The sequence below is a fragment of the Prionailurus viverrinus genome, chromosome C1 (assembly GCF_022837055.1).
Source record: "Prionailurus viverrinus isolate Anna chromosome C1, UM_Priviv_1.0, whole genome shotgun sequence".
NCBI classification, from domain to species: Eukaryota; Metazoa; Chordata; class Mammalia; order Carnivora; family Felidae; genus Prionailurus; species Prionailurus viverrinus.
In genome coordinates this window covers 191,136,056-191,160,252 of record NC_062568.1, presented here as the reverse complement: position 1 = coordinate 191,160,252, position 24,197 = coordinate 191,136,056, and the positions used below count along the sequence as shown (strand labels likewise).

At 43.3% G+C, this 24,197-nt stretch overlaps 1 protein-coding gene and 2 non-coding genes across 19 annotated transcripts in view; all 3 read right to left on the bottom strand.

Moving 5' to 3' along the window:
• The window catches only part of PUM1 (pumilio RNA binding family member 1), a 134,079-nt gene that overhangs the window by 3,860 nt on the left and 106,022 nt on the right, over positions 1 to 24,197 (bottom strand). For 13 of the 17 annotated variants that reach the window (XM_047868758.1, XM_047868756.1, XM_047868753.1 and 10 more), the window contains 7 exons: positions 17,905 to 18,172; positions 16,216 to 16,345; positions 14,038 to 14,172; positions 10,277 to 10,414; positions 8,033 to 8,158; positions 6,607 to 6,728; positions 1,107 to 1,299 (listed from right to left, as the gene is read on the bottom strand). In XM_047868758.1, the coding sequence (XP_047724714.1) occupies positions 1,107 to 1,299; positions 6,607 to 6,728; positions 8,033 to 8,158; positions 10,277 to 10,414; positions 14,038 to 14,172; positions 16,216 to 16,345; positions 17,905 to 18,172 (1,112 nt within the window). Of the gene's footprint in view, positions 1 to 1,106; positions 1,300 to 6,606; positions 6,729 to 7,030; positions 8,159 to 10,276; positions 10,415 to 14,037; positions 14,173 to 16,215; positions 16,346 to 17,904; positions 18,173 to 24,197 lie in introns of those variants that run through there. The other 4 variants (XM_047868759.1, XM_047868754.1, XM_047868755.1 and 1 more) reach the window with 2 other exon arrangements.
• LOC125174261 (small nucleolar RNA SNORD103/SNORD85) lies at positions 187 to 271 on the bottom strand. Its single transcript, XR_007155375.1, has one exon. It is a non-coding gene; the product is annotated as a small nucleolar RNA SNORD103/SNORD85 (small nucleolar RNA).
• On the bottom strand, positions 13,091 to 13,175 carry LOC125174260 (small nucleolar RNA SNORD103/SNORD85). Its single transcript, XR_007155374.1, has one exon. It is a non-coding gene; the product is annotated as a small nucleolar RNA SNORD103/SNORD85 (small nucleolar RNA).

Below are 24,197 nucleotides of genomic sequence, written 5' to 3'. Positions count from 1 at the left end.
GTGCTTCTAACTCCTGTGTGTCCCCAACATCCCCTCTGCCTTCACCAGCGTCTCAACACACCTCTCCCTGAGCCTCCCAACTTGAAGGACTCCGGACGCCCCCAGCCTTCGACCGCCATCGCCAACACCACCGCGATGCCCCGTCGTGTTGCGTCCTGTTGCGAACTGGAGGCGGTGGGCGCCTCGCCTGGCTCAGAACTTGAGTCCTTAACAAAGATTCTCATTACCGAACTTTGTTCTCAGCGAGGGCAAGTGGCTCATCACTGCCAGACCGAGGCCAACACCTTCCCCTCAGATAGGGCAGAGGGAGTTCAGAGCCCAAAGGCTGAGGGTTCGCATCAGACGCACCCCGGGGCTCGCGGCACCGCCCAGCACAAACACAGCCTCGGCTCACCTGCTGGCTGGGCCTGCCCTGCGCCTGTTCCTCCAGCCACGCACGGGCTGCTTCTGGGGCTTTCGGCGTCGCTCCCCCCCACACAGCACCTTGACATTTCAGATTTCCGTCCCTTTTCTCCTCGCTCCTCCCTAGCCTGGACTTGCCCTCCCACCAAGCCTCGGGCACGTGCTCTCGCATGCCCCCCCGCGCCCCCCCCCCCGCCCCGGCCCAGCTTTCCACGGCTCTTCCCCACGCTGCGCTCTGTGGGCAGGGACCAGTCTTCGTCCTCCCCGCGCTGGCGCCTGGCACAGAGCGGGCACCAGGTCAGTGTGCCAGGCCAGGCACTCGCTCAGTAAAAGGTGGTGGGATGAACAAAAGGGAAGAAGGAGAAAAGGCAGTAAGACAATCAGGTTGATCTGTGGGCCTGAGAAGCTTGGGGGCGGGAGGGTGGGGGGGGCAGTGGGAGCAGAGGACGAGACACACGGCCTGAGGATCAGGGAGGGAAAACCCTCACAAAGATGGAGTTTAAGACTCTTTCACACCAGTGAACTATGAACCACGGAGACAATGGCCACTCTAGATAAAAGGAAAACAAACATATTGAGACACGGTCCAGTGACAAACTGCACAAAAAGAAGCCAGATGCCCACCTTCATCCGCATTTCAGAAGCGTGAATTAGTGCGGGCCTTGCATGCTTTCTCTGAGTGTGACCTGTCCAGCCTGGCCTACCTTATGCATGACGATCTTCCGCTGTGCTGGCTCTGCCACATCGATCATCTTCTGGACCACGTAGTTGGCATACTGGTCCTTCATCATGGTGTATAAGGCACTGTGGGGACCGTCATTCATGGTGCATACCTCATCGATAAGCACAGCACGCTCCGTACGGGACGCATGAGTGACGCACTTCTCCACGACATTGCTATAATAAGACAAATCCAGGGACAACCCTTAGAACAAACCTTGTGAGGCTGTGCTTGTCCGGCCTCTGCCCCGACCTCACCGTCAGCAGCAGAAGAGAGCCTGACATTTTTGGAAGATGAATTCATCAACTGCCTGACTCTATGAGCCTCCACCTTGGAGCCATCTGTGGCTTCCAATGTGACCCATGGCTGGGACCGGGTGTCGGGCGAATACGAGCCCTAACCCGCTAACAGGGTGAGGGTAATGAGCCCAGGTGAGTGAGGGGACTTACATAAAGGCTCACATAACTGGCTAAAAGCTGAACTTGTCAATGATTATAATTTCAACACATAACCAAAATCAATGAATTCCCTCCTCTTCTGAGTGTACTAAGGTCAGGAACAAGCCTTACTTACTTATTTCTAGTGCCTACCACAGAGCATGGCACTTGAGGGAGAGGCCTTGCAGACTTGAGTCAGGAGTGTACGAGGAGGAACCACAGCACTCACCCAATGACCTCAGGTTGCCTCTTAAGAGTCTAGGGACAAGAACCACCTTACAGGTCTGTCAGCATTTCTAAACACTTCAGAAATACATCATCTTGGGAAAGGAAAACAGGAACGTGGCTACACTAAATCCAGAGGGGCCAGAGAGGGTGATTAAATTACACACAGCTGTGCCAATGGGTATTTCTCATCAAGGAGGGACTGATTCACTCATTAATGTTTGTTTCTAAAAATCAGCACTACTCTGCATCTTGTGGGTCTGTGGGTCTGAGGAAGTTGGATGATGGCAAAGAACACACGCCATCTGAACGTGGATTGCTGGAGCCAATACCTGGCAAAGAGGACGTCTGGTGGGCCGGTGGGCAGTTGAAGGCTTTGTAAAGCGTCCATGACTGGGGCAAGGGCTGCTCTGGGCCACAGAACGCTCAGAGAGAGTAGGGACTTAAATGACCAGACCTAGCTAATGTAGAAAGCCCCTGGGCACCTTGGTGGCTCAGCTGTTAAGCATCTGACTTCAGCTCAGATCACTCTCTCATGGTTCGAGAGTTTAAAGCCCCACTTTGGGTGAACATGAGCCTTGCTCTGGGTGAGCCCCGCTTCTCTCTCTTTCTGTGCCTCTCTCTGCCCCTCGCTCACTTGTGCCCTCCCTCAAAAAATACATACATAAACACAAAGTATATTTAAAAAAAAAAGAAAGAAAGCTCTTCTGTGACAATCCTGAAAGATGGCCATTTAGCCTCTGCTTGGGAATTTCTAATAATCTGGAAGCATTACTTTCTAGGGCAACCTACCATATGGGTGAATGGCTCTGTTAAACATTCTTCATTTGTCTTACTTTTGCCTTCAGGGACTGAAAAAGGACATATATACCGACTTCACGAGGCACCTTAGAGCAGGTACTCTGTGTCTTACTCCTTCCAGAGGCCAGACCTGTGGATATCTCAGTAGTTAAGTAACTATCACCAGGATAATCCCCTACTCCACAAGTTTTTACACCATAAGAGGGTGCTGCTCCAAGGAGCTCCCAGTGTTCTATCATTTTGAACACAGAGCTTATATATATGCTTTTATTTAGAAAAGCAAATTCTCAAGCTAAACTGTCAAGAACTACCAACCTACTGGACATTTCTTAAGATATGCAGTGTAGATCAAGTCTGGTGAGCTAATCGATCAACTCTAATTAAGACAAGAGCCTCTCCTTCTGACACCACACCATAGAAAACCTTCTCTTCCCACCTTCCTCCCATAGCACTAAACATACAACTAACGTACAGTTCTATTCTAGTGTGAGCTTAAGGTGTGGCACCGTGGAAGTGAATCTCCTAATAACCACTGGCTTCTCCTCAGCAGAAAAGGGAGTTAAGATATTACTGAGCTGGTTCAGAGAGCACAAAGCCAGTCATGATCTCCAAATGTTCAGGCAAAGAATTCATCACCTGTCAGGACCGCTCGGCTAGACTGTATGTACCTTTGTCCACTCCAGGCCTCGTTCCATAACAAATCAGTCCGCGTCAGAACAGAACTTCCTAACTGGACTGGGGACAGGACACTCACTCATCTGGATACAGGACTCAAGCCTCAACAGTGACCTGTCTTCCAAGGAAGCAAGCAGGTCAATCAGCTACCACCATGGGATCCCACTTGGCCAAAGGCTTCTACCCTCATGCATGACCGATGGTGCTGCAGTCTTTTAAGCTTATTCTAGTGTTTCTAAAACTGGAGCTCCCAGCCCATTTGTGGGCAGGGATACCAACTTAGTGATTTGGGACCAGCTGCTGCTGCTTTTTAATGAAACAGAATTAATCATGGACAACACAGTTGTTCAGTTACATGTGTATGCATGTGCCTGTGCATGCAAAGTCAATGAAAATGTTACTTTTTATTCTGGGTCACCGCCAAAAACGTCAGAAAGTCACTCATCTATTTTATTGTTTTGTTTCTATTGATCTATTTCCAAGTATATCAGCTCTTTCTTCTGTTCTCTCTAATCTGCTGATACTAAAGCCACACAGTGAATTCTATTTCAGATGATTTATTTTCCTATTCTAGAATTTCCATTTTGTTCTTTTCATAGTAAAGCTTCCAATTCTCTACTAGCATATCTTTCCATTCATTACAACCATATCTTCCTTTACATCTTTGACTATAAGTGAAATAGCTGCTTTATAATCATTCTCTGCTAACTCTAATGTCAGGGTGGTGTGGAACTAGCTGCAGTTTTCCGTTCTCCTATTTTTTTTTTCTTGATTATGGCCAACAGCACATTTTCCTGTTTTCTAGACATAATGAATGATACACCGTAGAAACAGTTCTGTTATGTTCTTCCAAGAAGGTGACATCTGTTCCTTTTTTCAGTGTAGTTAACTTGGCTGAGCTCAAACTGCAAGCCTGTCCCAGGCCGCAGGGATCCCAGTGCAGCACTTCCATCCTTAGCTGGGCTGCCTCAGGTTCAGCCCATGCAAACCAACGTGATTCAGGAGTCAACCAGGTATTTGGGAAGTTTAAATGCGAGCCTCCCCGTCCCTGGTTCTCTTCCTTTCCAGGATTTCTCCCCTGTCACTTTGTCACTCTCATTGCCACGGTTGTCCCAAACTCTGCCTTATGGGAACACTGGAGATTTCTGATCCCAACTTTAGAAGCCCAGCATGGAGCAGAATGAGAAGCACCTATAGGCTACAAGCCATTAAAACTCGGAAATTCCCTTGGGGTGCCTGGGTGGCTCAGTTGGTTAGGCATCAGACTTCGGCTCAGGTCATGATCTCAAGGTCTGTGAGTTCCAGCCCCGCGTCAGGCTCTGTGCTGACAGCTCAGAGCCTGAAGCCTGCTTCGGATTCTGTGTCTCCTTCTCTCTCTCTGCCCCTCCCCCACGTGTGCTCTGTCTCTCAAGAATAAATAAATGTAAAAAATTTTTTTTTTAAACTGGGAAATTTCCTGATTATAGTCAACAACACTGCACTATAAAAATGCTAAGTTGCTAAGAGACTAGATCTGAATGGTGTTCTTAACACAAAAAAAGAAATGGTAATTGGGGCACCTGGGTGGCTCAGTTAAGCGTCTGACTGAATTTGGGCTCATGTTACGATCTCACAGTTTGGGAGTATGAGCCCTAAGCTGGGTTCTGTGCTACACGGAACCTACTTAGGATTCTCTCTCTGTCCCTCCCCAGGGCCTGTGTGTACACGCATCTGCTCTCTCTCAAATAAACTTTTAAAAAATGAATGAATGAATGAAAGAAAGAAAGAAAGAAAGAAAGATCATGTATGACATGATAAAGGTGTTAGCTGATGCTGCTGTGGTAATGATACTGTAACACAGAAATACATCAAACCGACATGCTGCATACCTCAAACTTACACAGTGCTGTCAATTATATCTCGATACAACTCGATACAAAAAGAAAACTCTGGAGTGCCTGGGTGGTTCCCTTGGTTAAGCATCCGACTCTTGATTTTAGCTCGGGCTACGATCTCATGGTCCGATCTCATGATTCATGGGTTTTCCCTCCACATCTGGCTCCACACTGACAGTGTGGAGCCTGCTTGGAATTCTCTCTCTCTTGCACATGCTCTCTCTCTCTCCCCCTCCCTCCCTCAAAAGAAAAAAAGAAAAAAAGAAAAATCTAAAGGGGCAGGTGGGAATTTCCCCAGTGCAATTACCTCCTTCCCAGTATCAATAAGCCTCCCCTTCCCCAACCCCTTCTGGTAACCACCTGCTCTTGGCCACACTGTAACGCCTAATGCCTTCAGCAAAATTTTTGGCATTTTGTCCACAATTTACAGTTGTCTGTTATCTGTGGGAGGATTGGGCCCAAAGTAGCTTTTCAGTCATTACCAGACCACAAGTCTATTGTAGCATTAATACTTATACTTAAGAGTGAGATATTAAATGCACTGAAAAACAAGAGGAGACAGTGACCCCAGGAAGAGTTCTAAGAGATTCTGCCCCTGCTTCCCTGGTCCTGGCAAATGTCCAAAAAATAAAAAATAACATAACATAACATAACATAACATAACATAACATAACATAACATAAAATAATAAAAAAAATAAAAAGGCAATACAAGGTCTGAGAGACCCTGATATGGTTAGGCTGCTAAGACACTGGATCTAGGAGTGCGTTTATTCCTTTTCTCTATTTTCCATGCTGCCATCTCATAAAATTTAAAAACTTAGAGATGAACAATTTTAAAACAAGGCTGTAGAATCACAACTGCTTTGGAATTTATCCTAAGAGTCAGAGAAAAATATTCCCAAAGTACAAATGACTATATTTGTACACCCATTCCACTCAGAAGACCATACCACTAATCCCTTGGAAGGGCCATCAATTTCTTCTCCAACCACTGCTGACTGTAAGTCACCTAAAACATCTTTCACAACCTGGGAATAACTAGTGCGTTTTATTCTTGATCTGCCACAACATGAAGACTGGAAAAGAGACTCTAAGAGTACTAATGCCTATACATCAACATGATACACTACGTCTGAATTCTGGCACCAGAGAGGAAACTGAGTGAAGAACAAGAACAAGTAAGCTAACAAAATGTCCAGTTCACCAAAGTACAAGATTTAAGCTCTTCAGAAACATAATCCCCGTATTTCAAAGTGGGTGACTGGGGGCGGGAAGAGCCACTAAGGGACCTGCTTTGTTTTCTACTCTATGATAGTAGAACCATTTGACGTTTTAAGCTGTGTATAGCTTGAGAAAAACATTTTTGAAAGAAGAGAATGAAAATTCATTCTTTCTCCCTCGACTTGAAATACAATGTAATAAATAATTCCTTCTGGAAAACAGAGTCTGTATGAATGCAAAGCTCGTACCTTGCGAATTTGTGCTGACTCAATACAAGTACATTGCCTCGGATTTCTGCTACAATTTTACTTTTATCCTCAGGACGACCATGCTCCAATACGTGCTGGATTACATAGTTTCCATACTGATCCTGTTGGAGAAACAACAGAAATAGAATTGATGTAAAAATTAGTTCTGTGGGTTACCTAAATCCTTACATCTAATCAACACCTGCCTACCTTCCTGTAGCACCATGACGGCCGGCCTGAATACCAATGAACACTTCAGAATTTTTAAAATGGATAGGGAGTGACGATTTTTCTCTATCATTACAAACAGGAACTATTACCAGACAATGGAATATTCCTCTATATTTATGCCCAAGGATCCTAGTTTGGTTCTTCAAAAGTACTAGACGCCAAAAAGTAGGCCTCTTCTTGTTTAAAAAAGGAAGGGGGGGGAGGGAGGGAGGGAGGCTGTGTAGGTAGGAATAAAGAGCTATTTTTCTCTCAAACAGAAATTTATCTCGTAAGAAAAATGGGAAACAATGCTTATGTCCAACAAAACAGACAATACCTAATTAAACAACATCACAAGCATACAATGGATGTACTCACTCATCTACAGGTAAAGATGCTTTTAAGAGAATACATGTGTGTAAGTAAGGAATTTCAGCGGCAAAAAGATTTGCAAGAGGCAGAAATTTAAGTGTACAAATAATACTTCTAAAAAAAAGTGCCAAGACCAAATGTGCTTGCTTCCGCGTGGCAGGATTATGGATGCTTTCTTTAGTTTTACTGCTACTTCCTGCACCTCCAATGTTTCCTCTTTTCGTTTTTTAAGTAGGCTTCGCGCCCAGCATGGAGCCCAGTGCAGGGCTTGAACTCTCGACCTTCAGATCCAGAACTGAGCTAAGATCAAGAGATGCTTAACCACAGGCGCCCCTACCATTTTTTTCTACAGTGCGTATTTAATACCTGACACCAAAACAAGCCACAAACACCAACAAAAATGCTGCTTCAGCACAATAATCCGACTTGTAGAAAGTGTTCTACTGGTTACTGCAATGTGGGAGAAATGCTTAGTGGCAGAAGCAAAAGAAAGTATCAAAGCAAAAAAGAAGTCCCCTGATCCACTCAGTTCATTTGAAATGATGAAGTTAAGACCCACAGAGATTAAACGACCCGCCTAAGGTGGCACCGCGAGCCGGTCCACGACAGGTGGCCGGCAGGCAGCGCCCTTCACGCCTAGGCCGGGGCTCTCTTCATCACCCATATTCACAAAACACAAACCAGGATGGTATAAATGAAAACCTGCCCCAAAGCTTCAATGGGCATTTTAAACACGTGAACACGAACTCTTCTGGAACGGATACCTGTGCTGAGAAAACACACAAGCTGTGGGCCTGCACGAGCCCACAGGTGTTTGCAGTTACTCTACCGGCAGCTCCACTACCTGTACAAGCTGCTCTGTGTGCTGGTGAAGCTCCTCTAAAATGGGGAGAGTCTGGTCAGGGAGACAGTGCTCCAGGATCCTCTGAATCACTCGGCAGCCGTAAGGATGCGTGGACAAAGCAAATACCTAGGGCAGACGAGCAAATAAAGCCAAAAAAGACAGTTGCCACTTTCAACGCTTCAGTGTTGTTCACATACACATTATTCTGTTAATCTTTGCAAAGACTCTGACAGAGCGAGAATTATTCTTACCTTACAAATGAGATAACTGAAGCTTCTACAAGTTTACATAATGTGCTTGCAGCCATACAGATAGTAACTGACAGAGCCAGGGTACTACGTCCTAGTCTTGACTCAAAAGCCCCAATTATACATAGGACACATTTGAGTTCTCTCTACAAATAGTAGGGTGTATATGTGTGCGTGTGTGTGCGCGCGCGTGTGTGTGTGTAAACCCATTTACCTATTCTAGGGATTCACAAATGTACATAAATTCAGAGCTGAAAAGGACTTCTCTAAGAAGCCTAGAAAGGAACAGAGAATTAGTCGAGGTCATAAAAAACAATTAAGAGTCTATAGTGTCAAAAGACAGGGTTAAAAACAGAAAAAGAAAGGGCTAGGATCATAAATGCTTTCACCTAACCAACGCTGCAATCTTCTACATTTAATTAGGGTGTTTTTCCAGCAATGAGCAAGAAAAGCTTCCTCTTTTGTTGCGTCTGGAAGAAGACAGGCACCTGGGCTTCGGCTCCAGATCACTCAGTCTCGATTCTGTCCTTCCTAGTGTGAATAGTGTGAATGACCTGGAGCAACCCGCACCCCCTCTTTGCCCCCCGCTCTGTTACCAGGAATAATCACAGGAATAATAAGCACAGAAACAACAGCTCACACTTCGTAGATGTTGACCAAGTGTCAATGCACTAAGGGCTTTTTATGTGGGTTTTTTAGACGTAGCTGTATATGCACAACTGTGTACCTCAACAGTATAAAGCACAGTTCTGCTTGATTCTATAAAAAAGGTTCAAAACTCACAGTCTGTAACAAATGAACTTACTTCACTCAACATTATGTTTCAGGTATTTACTTATTATACTGTGAAGCTTCTGCTGGGCAAGTATTTGAGTTTGTTATTTTAATTTCTGTCCAACCCTCTGCTGATTGACAGACATCTAGATTCTTTAGTCTTTTCTAGGAGAACAATGCTGCTTTCAACATGTCTAAATATGTCTCGTAGTATCCACATGTAGACATTCCCCCAGCTACACACCTAGGCTACGAATGCCAGCAGAGCAAATACAAATGTTGAACCTTGACGGTGATACAGAAGTATTTTCCTGATGGCTGTGCTAATATCTATTCCCACCACCGGTGATCAGGTCCCACATTCCTGCCAGGACACCGCGACTGATGGGCAAACAATGCCTATCCTCTGTGTCCTTATTTTGCGTTTTCCTGACTAACAGAATTATGTTTTCATAGATGGACTGGCAATTTGTGTTTCTTTTGTCTGTTAATGCCTTTGGCCCGTTTTCACACTAATTTGTACTGCACTCTTTTGATTACAGGAGTTCTTCATATATTCCAGTTATTAATTCTTTGACAGTTTCATCTTGAAAATATTCTCTCCCATTTGGTAGCTTAATCTACTTTTACGTTCTTTGCTGTCGATTTCAATAAATGTAAAATGTTAAACAGATCTTTTTTCATTAACTCAGAAAATCCAAACAACCCCCTGAGTTAAAGCCTGCAATCTCCTTACCGCTGCTATAATTGAGCAAACCGCAAAACCTAACAACTCTAAAATCCCACTTCAATCTAGGCTCAGCAGTACACATGACTGCACCTGAAAACCTACTTGGTATTTACCATTTTTTTCCCTTTAAAGACAAAAACAAAAAACCAATTTCACAGACCCAAGAAGGAGATGCGTTTTACTCTTTGCTCCGCGTAGCTTAGGAGAGTGTGAGGATGATGCTTCAGGAAAAAGAAATGAATGACAACAGCCAATCAAGGGGCAATTCTGGAAAAATCACAGTATAAAAAAACAACAACAAAAAACCATCTGCCTGGAAGCTGGTGCTAAGATCATAGGGGCTCTTATGACACACAGGTAAATAGGAGAAACCAGAAGCTATCTCTGGTGGGGTGGCCACTTAGGGACACCCCACAAATGCTACCCTGTTCTCCGCTCACAATGGAAACACCCATCAACTTGTTTCCTTCGTTTCTTTTGTAAGTCACTTACCTGCCCCTTAAACGCATCGATGATGAACTGCAAAGACTGGGGCTGCACGCATTCAATGCATTTCTGAACCACGTGATTACCATTCTGGTCTTTCACACACTTCAGGACGTGGCCGTCTAGCTCCCGAACCATCTCGTTCTATTAGAGGAGACAAGGAAAGAAAGCACCACCAGAATCACAGCAAGCAAACTCCTGGACAATCAACAGTCTCCCTGCGAAACACAAAGCACCAGGCAGAGAGTCCGTGACGAAGCAGCGGGACAGCACAGCTGTGGCACTGTGACAGCACACCGGCACCAAGTGAAGGCCGCAGTTTTTGCATGTTAGCAAACTTCCTGTAATAGGAGCCTGTCTTCAAAAAAGTTCTCTAATTCGCAAAAGGCCTCAGAGACTTTATAAAAACGTAGACATCTCTAGAAAAGAACGTGTACAAAGCACACTGTCGTCGAGAACTTCACATCTAATTTATCACATTCTTAACATGACAACCCTGTAAGGTACATATTATTAATAATGAGAAGAGCAGGGGCCCTGGGTGGCTCGGTCCGTTAAGCATATGACTTCAGCTCAGGTCATGATCTTGCGGTCCGTGAGTTCGAGCCCCGCGTCGGGCTCTGTGCTGACAGCTCAGAGCCTAGAGCCTGCTTTGGATTCTGTGTCTCCCTCGCTCTCTGTCCCTTTCCCCACTCTCCCTCAAAAACAAATAAACATTAAAAAAATTAATAATAAGAAGAAGAATCAATCTATAGCTTACAGTATGCTAGATATATCTCTTAAGTGCTTAACACTCTTTGACCCAGTGAATCCTCCTAATAATCCTGTGTACTGGACACTATTACAGATGAGGAAACCAGAGCACAAATTATTTGACTTGTTAAAATCATAGACCTACACTGCCAAGATTCAAACCCAAGCAATCTGGCGCCTATGTGGTAAAACAATGTGGGTCAGTAATTACCTGTGTCAGTTACATATGATACTGCACACACCCTCTGCCCACACCTAAGAAGGAGGGGACTCTGAGAGGGATTAAGTACCAGAATTCTGGTTACAGGTCTGTAACTCCCAACATGATCTTTCCACAGGGCCAAGGACTGAAGGACAGCAGGGAGAGCACTCTCAGAGAATACAGAAGACCAGACATTGAGTTACGTGAGTGCGTGGTGTGTGTGTGTGTGTGTGTGTGTGTGTCTGTGTGTGTGTGTGTGTGTGTGTGTGTGTGTGTGTGTGTGTGTGTATGAGAAACTCTGGAAGTACAGGAGAAGACCAGACACCGGAGTTGTAAGCATGGGAGCAAGCATGCATGCACATGTGTAGGGAATGAGTGGAAGTGACAAGAAAAAGGTGTTGAGATTTTCACTGGATCCCTTTCTTGATGCTGAATACCTGCACCGTGGCTGGGCCCTAGTATGTGCTGCCCAATCTCCTTGCTCGATCCAATCTCTGTCTACTCGCTCCCCTGTGCTGAACATGTATTTATATGGGTATATGGGAACTACAAACCAGTCAAAATGGTGATGTTTGTGAATACAAGGTCTCAAATCTCTGAGTTGCTCAATATGTCAAAGCAGCTAAGAGTTATCCCATTTATACTGGGGAGGGGGGTGGAGAAATTCAAGATTGCAATGCCAGGGACCAAACCAGCCAAAGGCAATAGACTGAGGAAAGTTTCCTAAAGCAATTAATCAAATGTCAGGGAAAACAAATTTCTTCTGGAAATATAATTATGGGAATGGTAAATGGAGAATGATAGCTATATACAAAGACAAGGAACACTTTTAATCAAAATAAAGGGGAGATGGCTTCCTTGTATATTTTCTGGAGTCCATAAAAACTCCACTGGAGAGAAGTTAATTTCATGTAAAATAATAAACTTGCATCCAAATAACAGTAAACTATCCATACCAGGAAGAGTCCTACCAGGTCCACAACAAGGTACACAAAGAAACCAGACCAGAAAAAAAAAAAAAAAAAACACAGAAATATAGAGTAGAAAGAACAACTCAAGGGGAGAGTGAAAAGCAACTACAGTGTAGCCATCCAATCAGAAAAAAAAACAAACAGTAAACTGAAAAGATGGAGACAAAATCAACAATTTAGGGGCACTTGGGTGGCTCAGTTGGTTGAGCATCCGACTCTTGATTTCCGCTGTCATGATCTTATGGTCGTGAGATGGAGCCCCGTGTTGGGGCTCTGTGCTGAGCGTGAAATCTGCTTAAGAGTCTTTTTCTCTCTCCCTGTCCCTCTCCCCAACCCACTCATGCTCTCTCTCAAAAAATTAAATAAATAGATAGACAGATAGATAGATATCAATCAACAGTTTATCACAATCCTGAGAGAGGGCAAAGATGGGGGACATTCCTGGGAAACTATAATACTCCTCCTTTCTCTGAGCTAGTGAGAATTATAGTCAAAGAGTAAGAAACTTCCATGTTCCAAAGAAACGAGAAAATTTAAGAAGAAAGATTCACTCATGAAGTTTTCATCCATGAAAATCCCAGGGAAAACTGAAACTGATAATTATTCTGATCATTAGAAGAAAAAAAGTAGTAGCTGAGTCCCTGCTTCTAATTCCTGACATACACACCACTTTACCACCGCTACGTCTCCGGACAGAGTGCTGAGCGAACCCCAACCCTGCCCGTGTGTCCCCAACATCCCCTCTGCCTTCACCAGCGTCTCAACACACCTCTCCCTGAGCCTCCCAACTTGAAGGACTCCGGACGCCCCCAGCCTTCGACCGCCATCGCCAACACCACCGCGATGCCCCGTCGTGTTGCGTCCTGTTGCGAACTGGAGGCGGTGGGCGCCTCGCCTGGCTCAGAACTTGAGTCCTTAACAAAGATTCTCATTACCGAACTTTGTTCTCAGCGAGGGCAAGTGGCTCATCACTGCCAGACCGAGGCCAACACCTTCCCCTCAGATAGGGCAGAGGGAGTTCAGAGCCCAAAGGCTGAGGGTTCGCATCAGACGCACCCCGGGGCTCGCGGCACCGCCCAGCACAAACACAGCCTCGGCTCACCTGCTGGCTGGGCCTGCCCTGCGCCTGTTCCTCCAGCCACGCACGGGCTGCTTCTGGGGCTTTCGGCGTCGCTCCCCCCCACACAGCACCTTGACATTTCAGATTTCCGTCCCTTTTCTCCTCGCTCCTCCCTAGCCTGGACTTGCCCTCCCACCAAGCCTCGGGCACGTGCTCTCGCATGCCCCCCCGCCCCGGCCCAGCTTTCCACGGCTCTTCCCCACGCTGCGCTCTGTGGGCAGGGACCAGTCTTCGTCCTCCCCGCGCTGGCGCCTGGCACAGAGCGGGCACCAGGTCAGTGTGCCAGGCCAGGCACTCGCTCAGTAAAAGGTGGTGGAGTGAATGAATAAGAAGTGAAGGAAAATGGAAGGTGGGCTGGATAATCCAAGTTTGATTGGCCGGAGTGGTTAGTTCAAGTTGAACACAACAACAACTTACTAGTATTTTACTGGCTTTAATTCTTATCAAACAAAACTGTCTCTTGTAAAATTACACCTACTGAAGCCTGGTTGATGAAAAGAGTGTTTGAAACCAACAGCCTTATTAGCAAAACACACTTGATCTACTATAAATTTACAAAATTAATCACACAGCTCATGCTTGCCATGCACAGAAAGGCAGCCACAAGCACCAAAGGAAACCATAAAAGAAAACTAAAGACTGACAAATGTACAGGATTCACTACCACACGTGCCACGGAGAAACATCGAACACCAAGAGAAAAGTTAAAGGGGAAACTTACAATTACCTGCTGGTCTGAGGGAATAAATTCAAGAGCTTTCTGGATAACACGGCAGCCATACATCTGCAGTGCCAGTGACAGGACGTGGCCTCGAATGCGTTCTGCCAACGCCAGCTTCTGTTCAAGGCTGCCAAACTAGACATAATGTGTGGGTGAACACCATTACTTAGGTAGAAGGAAAGAAACCAGAGAAGGCAAAGCATCCATTATTCTGTATCAACCACTGGCATAACCTCTTTCAGCTCTGTCACTAGGATTAATGAACTAAACCTTTTCGTTCAAAAAAAAAAAATCTTTGTTTCTTCAAGGCAAGAGTTCTCAGCCTCTGACCGCAAGGAACCCTCTTTAATGTTGAAAAGCTTCTCACATACCCAACAACAGCAGTTTCACTACTAATACCCGCTAAACAAATATGGAATTCCTCAAAGCTGCCATTAATCCACTATTAAGTGAATTTATACTCCTATTAATTATAAGAGCATTTATACCTATTTACGCTAAAAATAGTAATACACGTGGGAAACATTGTCTATTGGAACTTTCGACAGTGTATGGGAAAGACTCAAGCACTTCTTGGAGCAAAGCTATGGCACTCAGGTGTCCAAGGCCCGTGGATTAGAAAGTTCCTCTTTCATCTACTGGAAACTTAACATAGGGACATCCTGTTTTGAAGTAGGGTTCTACATCACTCTAAGAATTGAAATGTTCTATTTACACAAGGCAACGGAGTCTGGGGGCACATTAGTTGAAGCAAGAGGTCAGGCTGCACAAGTGCCAAAACTCTTCCTAGAATGATCTCCCATTGCTGGCCTTTTATTTTCATCTGAACGGCATAATCATGTGAGTGAAGGAGACTTTATATATAATCAGCTTCCCAAACCCACTCATTCCCCACACAAGGGAACTACGGACCAGGGACGTTGTCTGAGCCAGGACGTTCTCTGGCTCGTCCCAAGTCATACAGCTATAATCCACTGTTCATTCGGCCACCTCTACCTGCATATTAACTTCTAGAGGTGGAGAGCTCTACATTTTTAGATCTGTGACAAAAGGGTCACAGAGTGAAAGCTATTCTAAAATCAATAATGTAAGTCATTTTAAGTTGATTCCTTAGTGTATCGCTAACGAATCACTAACAAAAAAACTTAAGTCTTTATGAGAAAAGTTGGGAAGACACAGGCTATGAGCCTTTTTTTTTTAATCTTCATACAAACTGCATAAAACAAGATGCATAAAATTTACAAATTTCTTTTGATTGGGGAAGGTAATGCCCACTTTCGGCATTTTTCTCCGTACCAGACTCTTCTCAATGTTTCATTCCCTTCTGGATTTAGGACTTGGAATTGTTGATATCAGTGTACCTGCCTTTCTGACACCAGTTTAGTGGTGGAAACAGACTTTAATCCAAAACTCTATTAATCCTTTCCAAAAACAACGGTAACAAGAGTGGATGTTATTCACAACAATAGAAGTAAATAAGAAACCAAAGCTGAAGGATCAGCTAAAAAGAAGCGTTTAATAATCTTTAGAACTATAGTTTAAAATAAAAAAACACTACAGTCGACATTCAAAGATAACTCTCTAGGAATTCTAAAAACAAAAATTCATTTTTGGAGCACGTGAATGGCTCGGTCAGTTAAGTGTCCAACTCCTGATTTCGGCTCAGGTCATGGATCTCACGATTCGTGGGTTCGAGCCCCACATCGGGTTCCGTGCCAACAACGTGGAGCCTGCTTGGGATTCTCTCTCTCCCTCTCTCTCTGCCCCTCCCCCGCTCATGTTCTTGTTCTCTTTCAAAATTAAATAAACTAATTTTTTTCATCTTTTAGAACACTTTATCATGATCCTACTAAAATATCTTACAAAGATTATTTCCTCTAAAAATGACACGTTTAGCGAAATGATTATAACAATCAGAAGTAACGTGCTAGTTTCTAAATGGGGACAGCAGTTCTCCAAACACATTTTTAAAACAGACTGGCACATCTGTTTGGGTATTTAAATGATATACTGCTGCCGTATCGTTTAAATGGAGAAACATTTAAAAGCTCTTCAAAAAGACCACACACACTTCATTATGAGGACTGGAATGGGACTGCCATTCTAAAAACAGCTAATGAAAATCAAAATGCTCTGGAGATTCTCTAACGTCAAAGGATAGAAGGAACAAAGGCTTACTTCAAAGAACTTCTGAATGACGTAATTTCCGAACACATCCACCATTAGCTGGTAAGCGGCCTGGAGGATTTCATTGAAGACAAGCTGGCGTTCAGCTGGTGTGGCTCGCTCTAGTTTTAGCTGAATGAATCTGAAGTACAAAAGAAATGGCAATCCTAGCATCTCAGGAAGACTTGGGGAAATAAGGATTAGCTCAATTTATATAATGTATCGGTTCTGAAACTGTGTGTGTGTGCATACATGGGCACACACACACAAGTGTCATTTAAATGAATTACTTGAAGGGCGCCTGGGTGGCTCAGTTGGTTAAGTGTCCGACTCTTGATTTCGGCTCAGGTCATGATCTCACAGTTCTTGGGTTCGAGGCCCAACATCGTGCTCCTTGTTGACAGTGGGGGGAGCCTGCTTGGGATTCTCTCTCCCCCCCACCCTTCCTCTGCCCCTCGCTCTCTCCCTCTCAAAATAAACTGAAACAAGGAGGGGGTCAGGAAAAGAGAGGGGGTTGAAGGTGGACAGAACACAGGGAGAACCCTACCTGACTTTTTCCTTTAGAAACGAGTCCCACATCAATAAACTGAGAGCTTACAGCCCTTACTGTCTTCTTTAAACTCATGCTAATACAAAGCAGTAGTCAGTCATGACGCGGAAGAGTTGTTACTTATGCCTGCAAATGTCTTCTGAAGTAGTAACTACTCAGTTTTCATTTTTCAGGTTCAGGTGACTATGTAAGAAAAACCATGTTGTCTCTCAACCTGGTCTATAGGATCCAAATACAAGAAATCGCCCAGTCGCAAGATGGCAGAACTCAAAGAGGAGGTGGATTCTTTAGAAGCTGTTTCAGTGGGCACAGAGAGCAAGACAGAGACATGGAGACAAACGGGAAGGAAGGACGGATGATGTCACCATAATTAGGCTTTTTCCCCAGGACCAGGGTGGTCCCTTTCTGTGAAGCCCACTGGAACAGCCAAACAGGGAGAAGTAAACTCTGTGTTTTACACGGCAGCTTCCTTCTTCCCTCTCACCTCTATGCAGACTCTCTCACGTCTACAGAGCGGAACAACAAAGAAAAATGGTGGAGCTATCTTACTCCTGAGCAGGAGAAATCCAAACTTATATGTGAATAATGTCTCTTTAAGAACTAGACTCTTAATAGTGATTAAAATCGCAAAAGTGTGGGGACGCCAAGTGTCCAGCTCTTGATTTCAATTCAGGTGACGATCTCATGGTTCATGAGTTCAAGCCCTGCATCGGGCTCCACCCTCACAGCTCAGAGCCTGCTTAGGATTCTTTCTCTCCCTCTCGCTCTGCCCCTCCCCCATGCACTTCCTCTCAAAATATATAAACTTAAAAAAACAAACAGTAGCAAAAGCATGCATATATCTTTGTGTTAGTGTTTCTGTTCCTTAAATTACAGATCATCTGTGAGGTTCCCAGGAATTCGGAACACCACAATAAGGTAAAAAGGTTTGTTTTCAGCATGTGATCCAGATTACTAAACGGCTCTTTTCAATCACCCGGATATCTAGTGATTCTCACATCTACATCCTTCTGAAATACATAATGGGAAGCACACAAAAAGGCAAACTTTCGATTGCTTTATGGCAATTTACTAGCGTCTACCTCATCTGAGGCACGGAATTTAAGGCATTAAGATTTCAGTTACCTTAAGTGCCAAAGCCAAGTCCTCACCTGGACCCATGCTGGTCTTGGGAAAACTCCATTATATGCCCGGCAATCTCCCGCAGTTGTAAATTGGGGTACCGGTTATTTCGAAAATCTTCCAGAAGCCTGCTCCTGCCAGAGGGCATGACATCAGACATTCCATATCGCAACCGGGAGGAAGAAAACAGGGTGCTGCTGGGGCTGAAGAGACTGGAGGCACTGCTCGCGCTGCGGTACTTGGCTTCAGCGCCTGGAGCAGCAGAGATGTATCTTCCACTGCCATTTGTGAGTCCTCCTGTTGGTTACAGAACAGGAGAACTCAAGACTCGCTCTTAAGGAATTTTGTTTATGAGAGGAAAAAGCATCCCACACATGAAAGCCTGCATCATTTCTGATTTTGCTTCAATTCTGTTGCTTTCATGTTAAGATTCAATTCCATTCATGCCACAGTTTTTACAAGGCCAACTCACCAAAGTAGAAAGAAATTTCTACTCAGTACAAAGACTGAGAGGGGGACGCTTTTGTCCACCGACAGGGCACTGCTAACGATAGACAGCGCAGCCCCTCGTAAGTAAAACGACAGGGAAGTGCCTGCCCTGTGAACCAGCACCTGAGCACCGGAAATCCGAAAACACAACGCACAGGGACCTCAGCGGTTTTCTGCTCTGAGCTCTGGGGAGACTCCTGCCATCAGTGGAATGATCCCACTCCCACCGGAAACCCTTCCTCTAAAAAGGAAAAGGAAAAAAGAAAACAAACCAGAGTACCCAGACTGGTCTGTTTTATATAAAGAGCCTCCCACAAAGCTTTCAAAGAATGGTTTTGCCACTAAACAGAAATCTGAAAATCACTAAGGCACCCCAGGCCGAGGAGGAGACACAAGGAGTCGGAAAAAAGGACACATGCTTCGCAATGGAAGGTTTTCAAGTTCTGCATCCGGAACGGGCAGCTCTTAGCACCTTCCAGTGGGGCACAGGCTGAAATGACTGCGACAGCGACAACTCTCCTGCCGCTGATACTGTGGTCTGAACTGGCAACACGGGAATAATAACTGGGAAGCCCTAGAGATAAAATAAAGACCAAAGGCTTATCAAAATGTAAAGCAGACTAATAAATTATTATGAGTAAAATAATAGAAAATAAATAAATAAATAAATAAATAATTATGAGTATATATTTTTCAATATTCTTACTGGTTGTTTCTTAACTTTAGACTACACTATAAAAAAAGATGGGTAAAAAAAAAAAGCCCTTTTTGTGTGTCATTTTACCTCACTCCTTTTAAACCAAAAGGCAAAGTAGGTAAGAAACACCATAAAAGTCACACAGAACACAGAGGAAAAACAACTCAGGATCCGTGAGAAAAGTCACACAGCGTGAACTGTCCATTAACATCTTCACGAGATGTTAATGAATGTCTGCTCTGGAGTTTAATGGCAGCTACAAAAAGATAACCAGCTTGGATTTCCCCACAGAAATCCAGGGCTCGGCTTCAAAGGACTGGATCCCACAGAAAGTAAGAGGACCAAAAGGAAAGGCTTGATGTTACAATCTGTGAAACATTTACTGAGCATCTGTCCGATGCTAGGCACTACACTAGAAGTGTTTCATACACACTTTCCACTGAATTCTCACTGTTATTTTCGACAAGGAGTTTTAAACTACCATGTATGTACCAGATGACTAAGGTGAAATGCTCACCCAAAGATACAAAACCCAAGATGATCATGGCTAGAATGTTACAGAACTCGACTCTAGAATAAGTGCCCTTGCAGCCATGTGAGACTCATTTTCAGACTCAGTTATATCAAGTTTTCTTGTTCTAAAGGACTCTTTAAGGAAAGAAAAGAGAGAAGGTTTATAAGAATAGAGAAGGGTAAGGAGCCACACATGGCTGTTCTTTATTCCATTTCGGAAACAATTCTCTCTTCCCTGAGACTGGGGAGAAATGGGCAAAGAGGTGAAAAATCAAGTTAAGTCAGTGGCAGTCCTACAGAGTGTGGGAACAGCAAGGAACATGCTTCAGAAGAAAGAATGGCATACACAGAATTCTGAAAATAATTTAAAGATATTTTAGGAACCTGGTCACTAACAAAGGTACTTAGGGGAAAATAGTAAGTCAACAGAGAAACAGAACCAATCTCCTAAAAAAGCCATCCAGATATGGATGACAAGTATAAGGAAACCTGAACGGTAACTGGCAAATTGCAATTAACGCAGAGTGGATAGCCTCCAGAGTTAAAACTGGAAGAGGACCCAGTCAGAGGGGAACCCCCACAAATCTTCGATCTCTCAGAGGCCAACTAGGTTCCACAATAAATATGAGAGGAAAATGTTCTCAGGCTTAATTAAGTAAAGGGAAAAGAAACAATTTTGAAATAGGCCAGAGCACTCTGTTCTTAAGCAGGCCTGACCTCTGGGGAAACTGGTTAACCAGAGCATAATATGCTGGGTTATCAGAGACCAACTGACCTAGGAAAGAGAAATATACAACTCCAGCTTATTCAAACCATCCTGTCCCACCAAAAAGGGGAGAAAAAAAACTGAGAAGCCCTTGTGAAGTTGGAGATCACTAAAAGAGCCCCAACCACAGGACTACAGAACACTCCCCTCCCCCAACAGCTCACAACATTACCAAAAGCCTATTTATAGCAGTCCTGTTTACCTAGCACATCATACCCAGCTCTCAAGAAAAAATTACAAGACATACAAAAAGTCAAACAACACAATGTAAAGAGAAAGAGTAGGCATCAGAGACATACAAGGCAGGGATACTAAAGTTACCAGACTGGGAATTTTTTTTTCCCCAGAATGGGAATTTAAAACAACTACAAGGCATCTGCCACGGGCTCTAACAGATAAAGTAGGCAGCATCCACGAACAGATGGGCAACGCAAGCAGAGATGGAAATCCTAAGAACCAAAAAGAGATGTTAGCAATAAAAAACGCTGTGACCAAAATGAAGAATTCTTTGATGGGCTTGTTAGTAGACGAGGCACAGATGAGGGAAGAATCTCTGGGCTAGAGGAAGTATCAACAGAATCCCCAAAAACCTAAAAGTAAAGAGAATAAAGACTCAGAAAACCAGAATCAAATTATCTGAGGACAATTACAAAAGGTGTAACATACACATAATGGGAAGATCAGAAGGAGAAGAAAAAGAAACAGAAAAAATATCAGGAACAACAACCACCAAGAATTTCTCCAAATTAACGTCAGACACCAAGCCACGGATCCAGGAACTTGGCAAACACTAAACAGGATAAATGCCCCCAAAACTACACCTCCACACATCATCTTCAAGTTATAGAAAATCAAAGATAAAGGGGGGAAACACTGAAAGAAGCCAGAGTGGGGGGAAACACCTTACCTAAAAAGGAACAGAGATAATTACATCTCACTCCGCCTCAAAAAGCACACAGGCAAGAATAGAGTGGAGTAAAATAAGTAAAGTTCTGAGGGAAGAAAACCCACAACTCTAGAACTCCATATCCTGCAAAATTGTGCTTCACAAGAGCAAAGGAGAAATAGACTTTCTCGGGCAAACAAACACTGAGGGAATTGGCTGCCAGCAGATCTACCTTGCAAGAAATCTTTAAAAAAAAAAAAAAAAAAAAAAAAAAAAAGTTCTTTGGAGAAGAGTAAAAATAAGTTCTTTGGAGAGAAGTAAAAAATAATATAGGTCAGAAACTGATCTATATAAAGAAAGGAAGAGCATCAAAAAAGGAATAGGTGAAGGTAACAAAAACTTTCATTTCTATTCTCAGTTGATAACAGCCTGTTCAAAATAATAATAGTGACAATGCATTCAGTGAACGCTTATGCTTAGATATGTGAAATGCTGGGTATGCTCATATGTAAGTGAAATGAGTAACAGCACTGAAACAAGGGACAGAAGAAAGGAACTGGGATTTTATTATTGTAAGGTACTCACAGTACATGGCAAGTGGTATAACCTTATTTGAAAGTGAGCTTGCATCAGTTATAAATGACAGAAAAAGAGTGGAAGACAACACAGGAACAAAGAACAAAGGCAACAAATAGAAAACAGAAACAAGTATCGGAGATATTGATCCAACTGTATCAATAATCCCTTTGAATGTCAAAGGTCTAATTGCAGCAATTAAGATTGTCAGAGTAGGTCAAAAAAGCATGACCCAACTAGATGTCGTCTACAAGAAATCGACTTTAAAAATGAAGACGCATACAGATAAAAAGTAAATGGATGGAAAAACTAGACTGCGCTAAACTAAATTAGTACGTACTTCAGTTGTTTTCTACAAGTATATGAAAAGGTTTTCTGCCAGCAGCCATCTAGTTTTCCACCCTCTTGCTATCTGGAATGTTCTCTTTCATTTGCTTTTTGTACTCACACATCTAATACTGTGATCTAATCTACTGTGATCTAATTCTACTGGGTAAAACCCCGCCTTCTTCACCTTTAAAGAAAAATCCCCAAGGCCCCCAACATCTAGCTCTGGGTTTAATACAGGCAAGGCAACACCACTCACCAAAATGTTTGTAAGTTCTCCCCAACCAAACCACTCCCTAATACTAATACCACAGCCAGCTAGCCCTAAATTAAAATAAGCCTAAAATGAATTATCTTCAGTGCATATGACTGAGTCCAAAATAAGTTAATTTTCACATGGTTAATTTTACAGAAAACAAGTCACTTTCAAAGAACTAAGTGAGCAATCACAAAACACTCCATTACCTTTTAGAATGGAGAAGCATGAAAAGGCACACCCATGACTAGTAAACAATCTGAAATTAGCACGAGTGACTGAACAATAAATTAGAAACATCTCTTGCAGTTCAGGCAGGGACAGAGAAAACCATCTTGTGTTTGAACTTTGCTTTTCTTAAAGGACTAAGTACCTACAACCCTGAATTTAAAGAATAGCAAGAATTCATTTTAAGAAGATAGGAATTCTATCATGACATAATACTAAACGCTTGTATCTTTTTGCCCTGGGCAGATAGATCATGAATTTTGAGCTCACTTTTGCTGCATCTCAACACTGTGGGAATCAACAGGCACAGTACTCCTCTTCCAGGGCACCTGAAAAGGCTGGGAGTTGTCAACCGTGTACATTATAATAAATTACATCTGCTACTTCTCGATGCCTAGAGTTTCAAAGTGGCACAATCTGGGGATTATGGAGAAAACCGTAAGCATGAAGAAGCAGCTTAGGAAACGCACAGACGGGTATAGAATGGAGAGGTCTACGGGTAGGCAGGACATGAAACTATTTAGGTAAGAATCACACCTTTGCAGCACTCATCTCCACATGCCTTACTTTTTCTCGCTGAGGTAGAGATGAAATTTATTAGAGATGAGTGCTTTAGGTACCAGCGAGAGCCTAAAGGCTTCATCTTACCCACACGGAAGCCACAAATGAGGATTGTAAGTCTAACTGTTAATAATAATATTATCAAAAGCAATATTAATAATTACAAAAGCAGTATTTTAAAATTGAGAAATATAACACATGCTAAGACAAACTAAATATTTTCAACATCTGACTTGCTCGGGGTCATAAAAAACTTATTTGCATTACTAAACACACATATACACCTATGCACATTTATGGATGGGAGAGATGGGAGGGAGAGACAGAGAGAAACGGGTGGGAGATTTTACTTAAGACATTTCCACCCTACGCCAACAAATTTGACAACTTAGATGGAACAAATTCCTAGAAAGTCACAAATTACCAAAACTGACTCAAGAAGAAATGGAAAATCTGACCCTGTAAGACCTAAATAGAAACTGAGCTAGTAAGCTAGTAATAGAGCTCCTTCCCACAAGTACAAGTAAACACCCAGGCCAGGATGGTTTCAGTGTTGACTTTTATCAAAAGTTTAAAAGAAATAATATCAGTACTCCACAAATTCTTCCAGAAAACAGAGGGGGGTGGTACATTTCCTAACCTATGTTATAAGGTCAATATCACCATGATAACAAGTCAAAGAAAGGAAAATGACAGATATCCTTCATGAATATAGATGCAAAACTCCTCAACAAAAATATTAACCAACTCCAACATGACCAAGTGGAGTTTATCCCTGCAATGCCAGGGTGGATTAACATCCAAAAATTATTAATGTGGCATACAGCATTCACAGAATAAAAGATAAAAACCACATAATCATCAATAAACATAGAAAAAGCATTTAACAAAACCCAAAACCCATTCATAGCAGAACTCTTAAACTCAGAACAAAAGTTAACCTGATAAGGGGCATCTATGAGAAACATACAATGATCATACTTAAGAGGAAAAGAGTAACACTTCATCCTCACGATCAGGAAC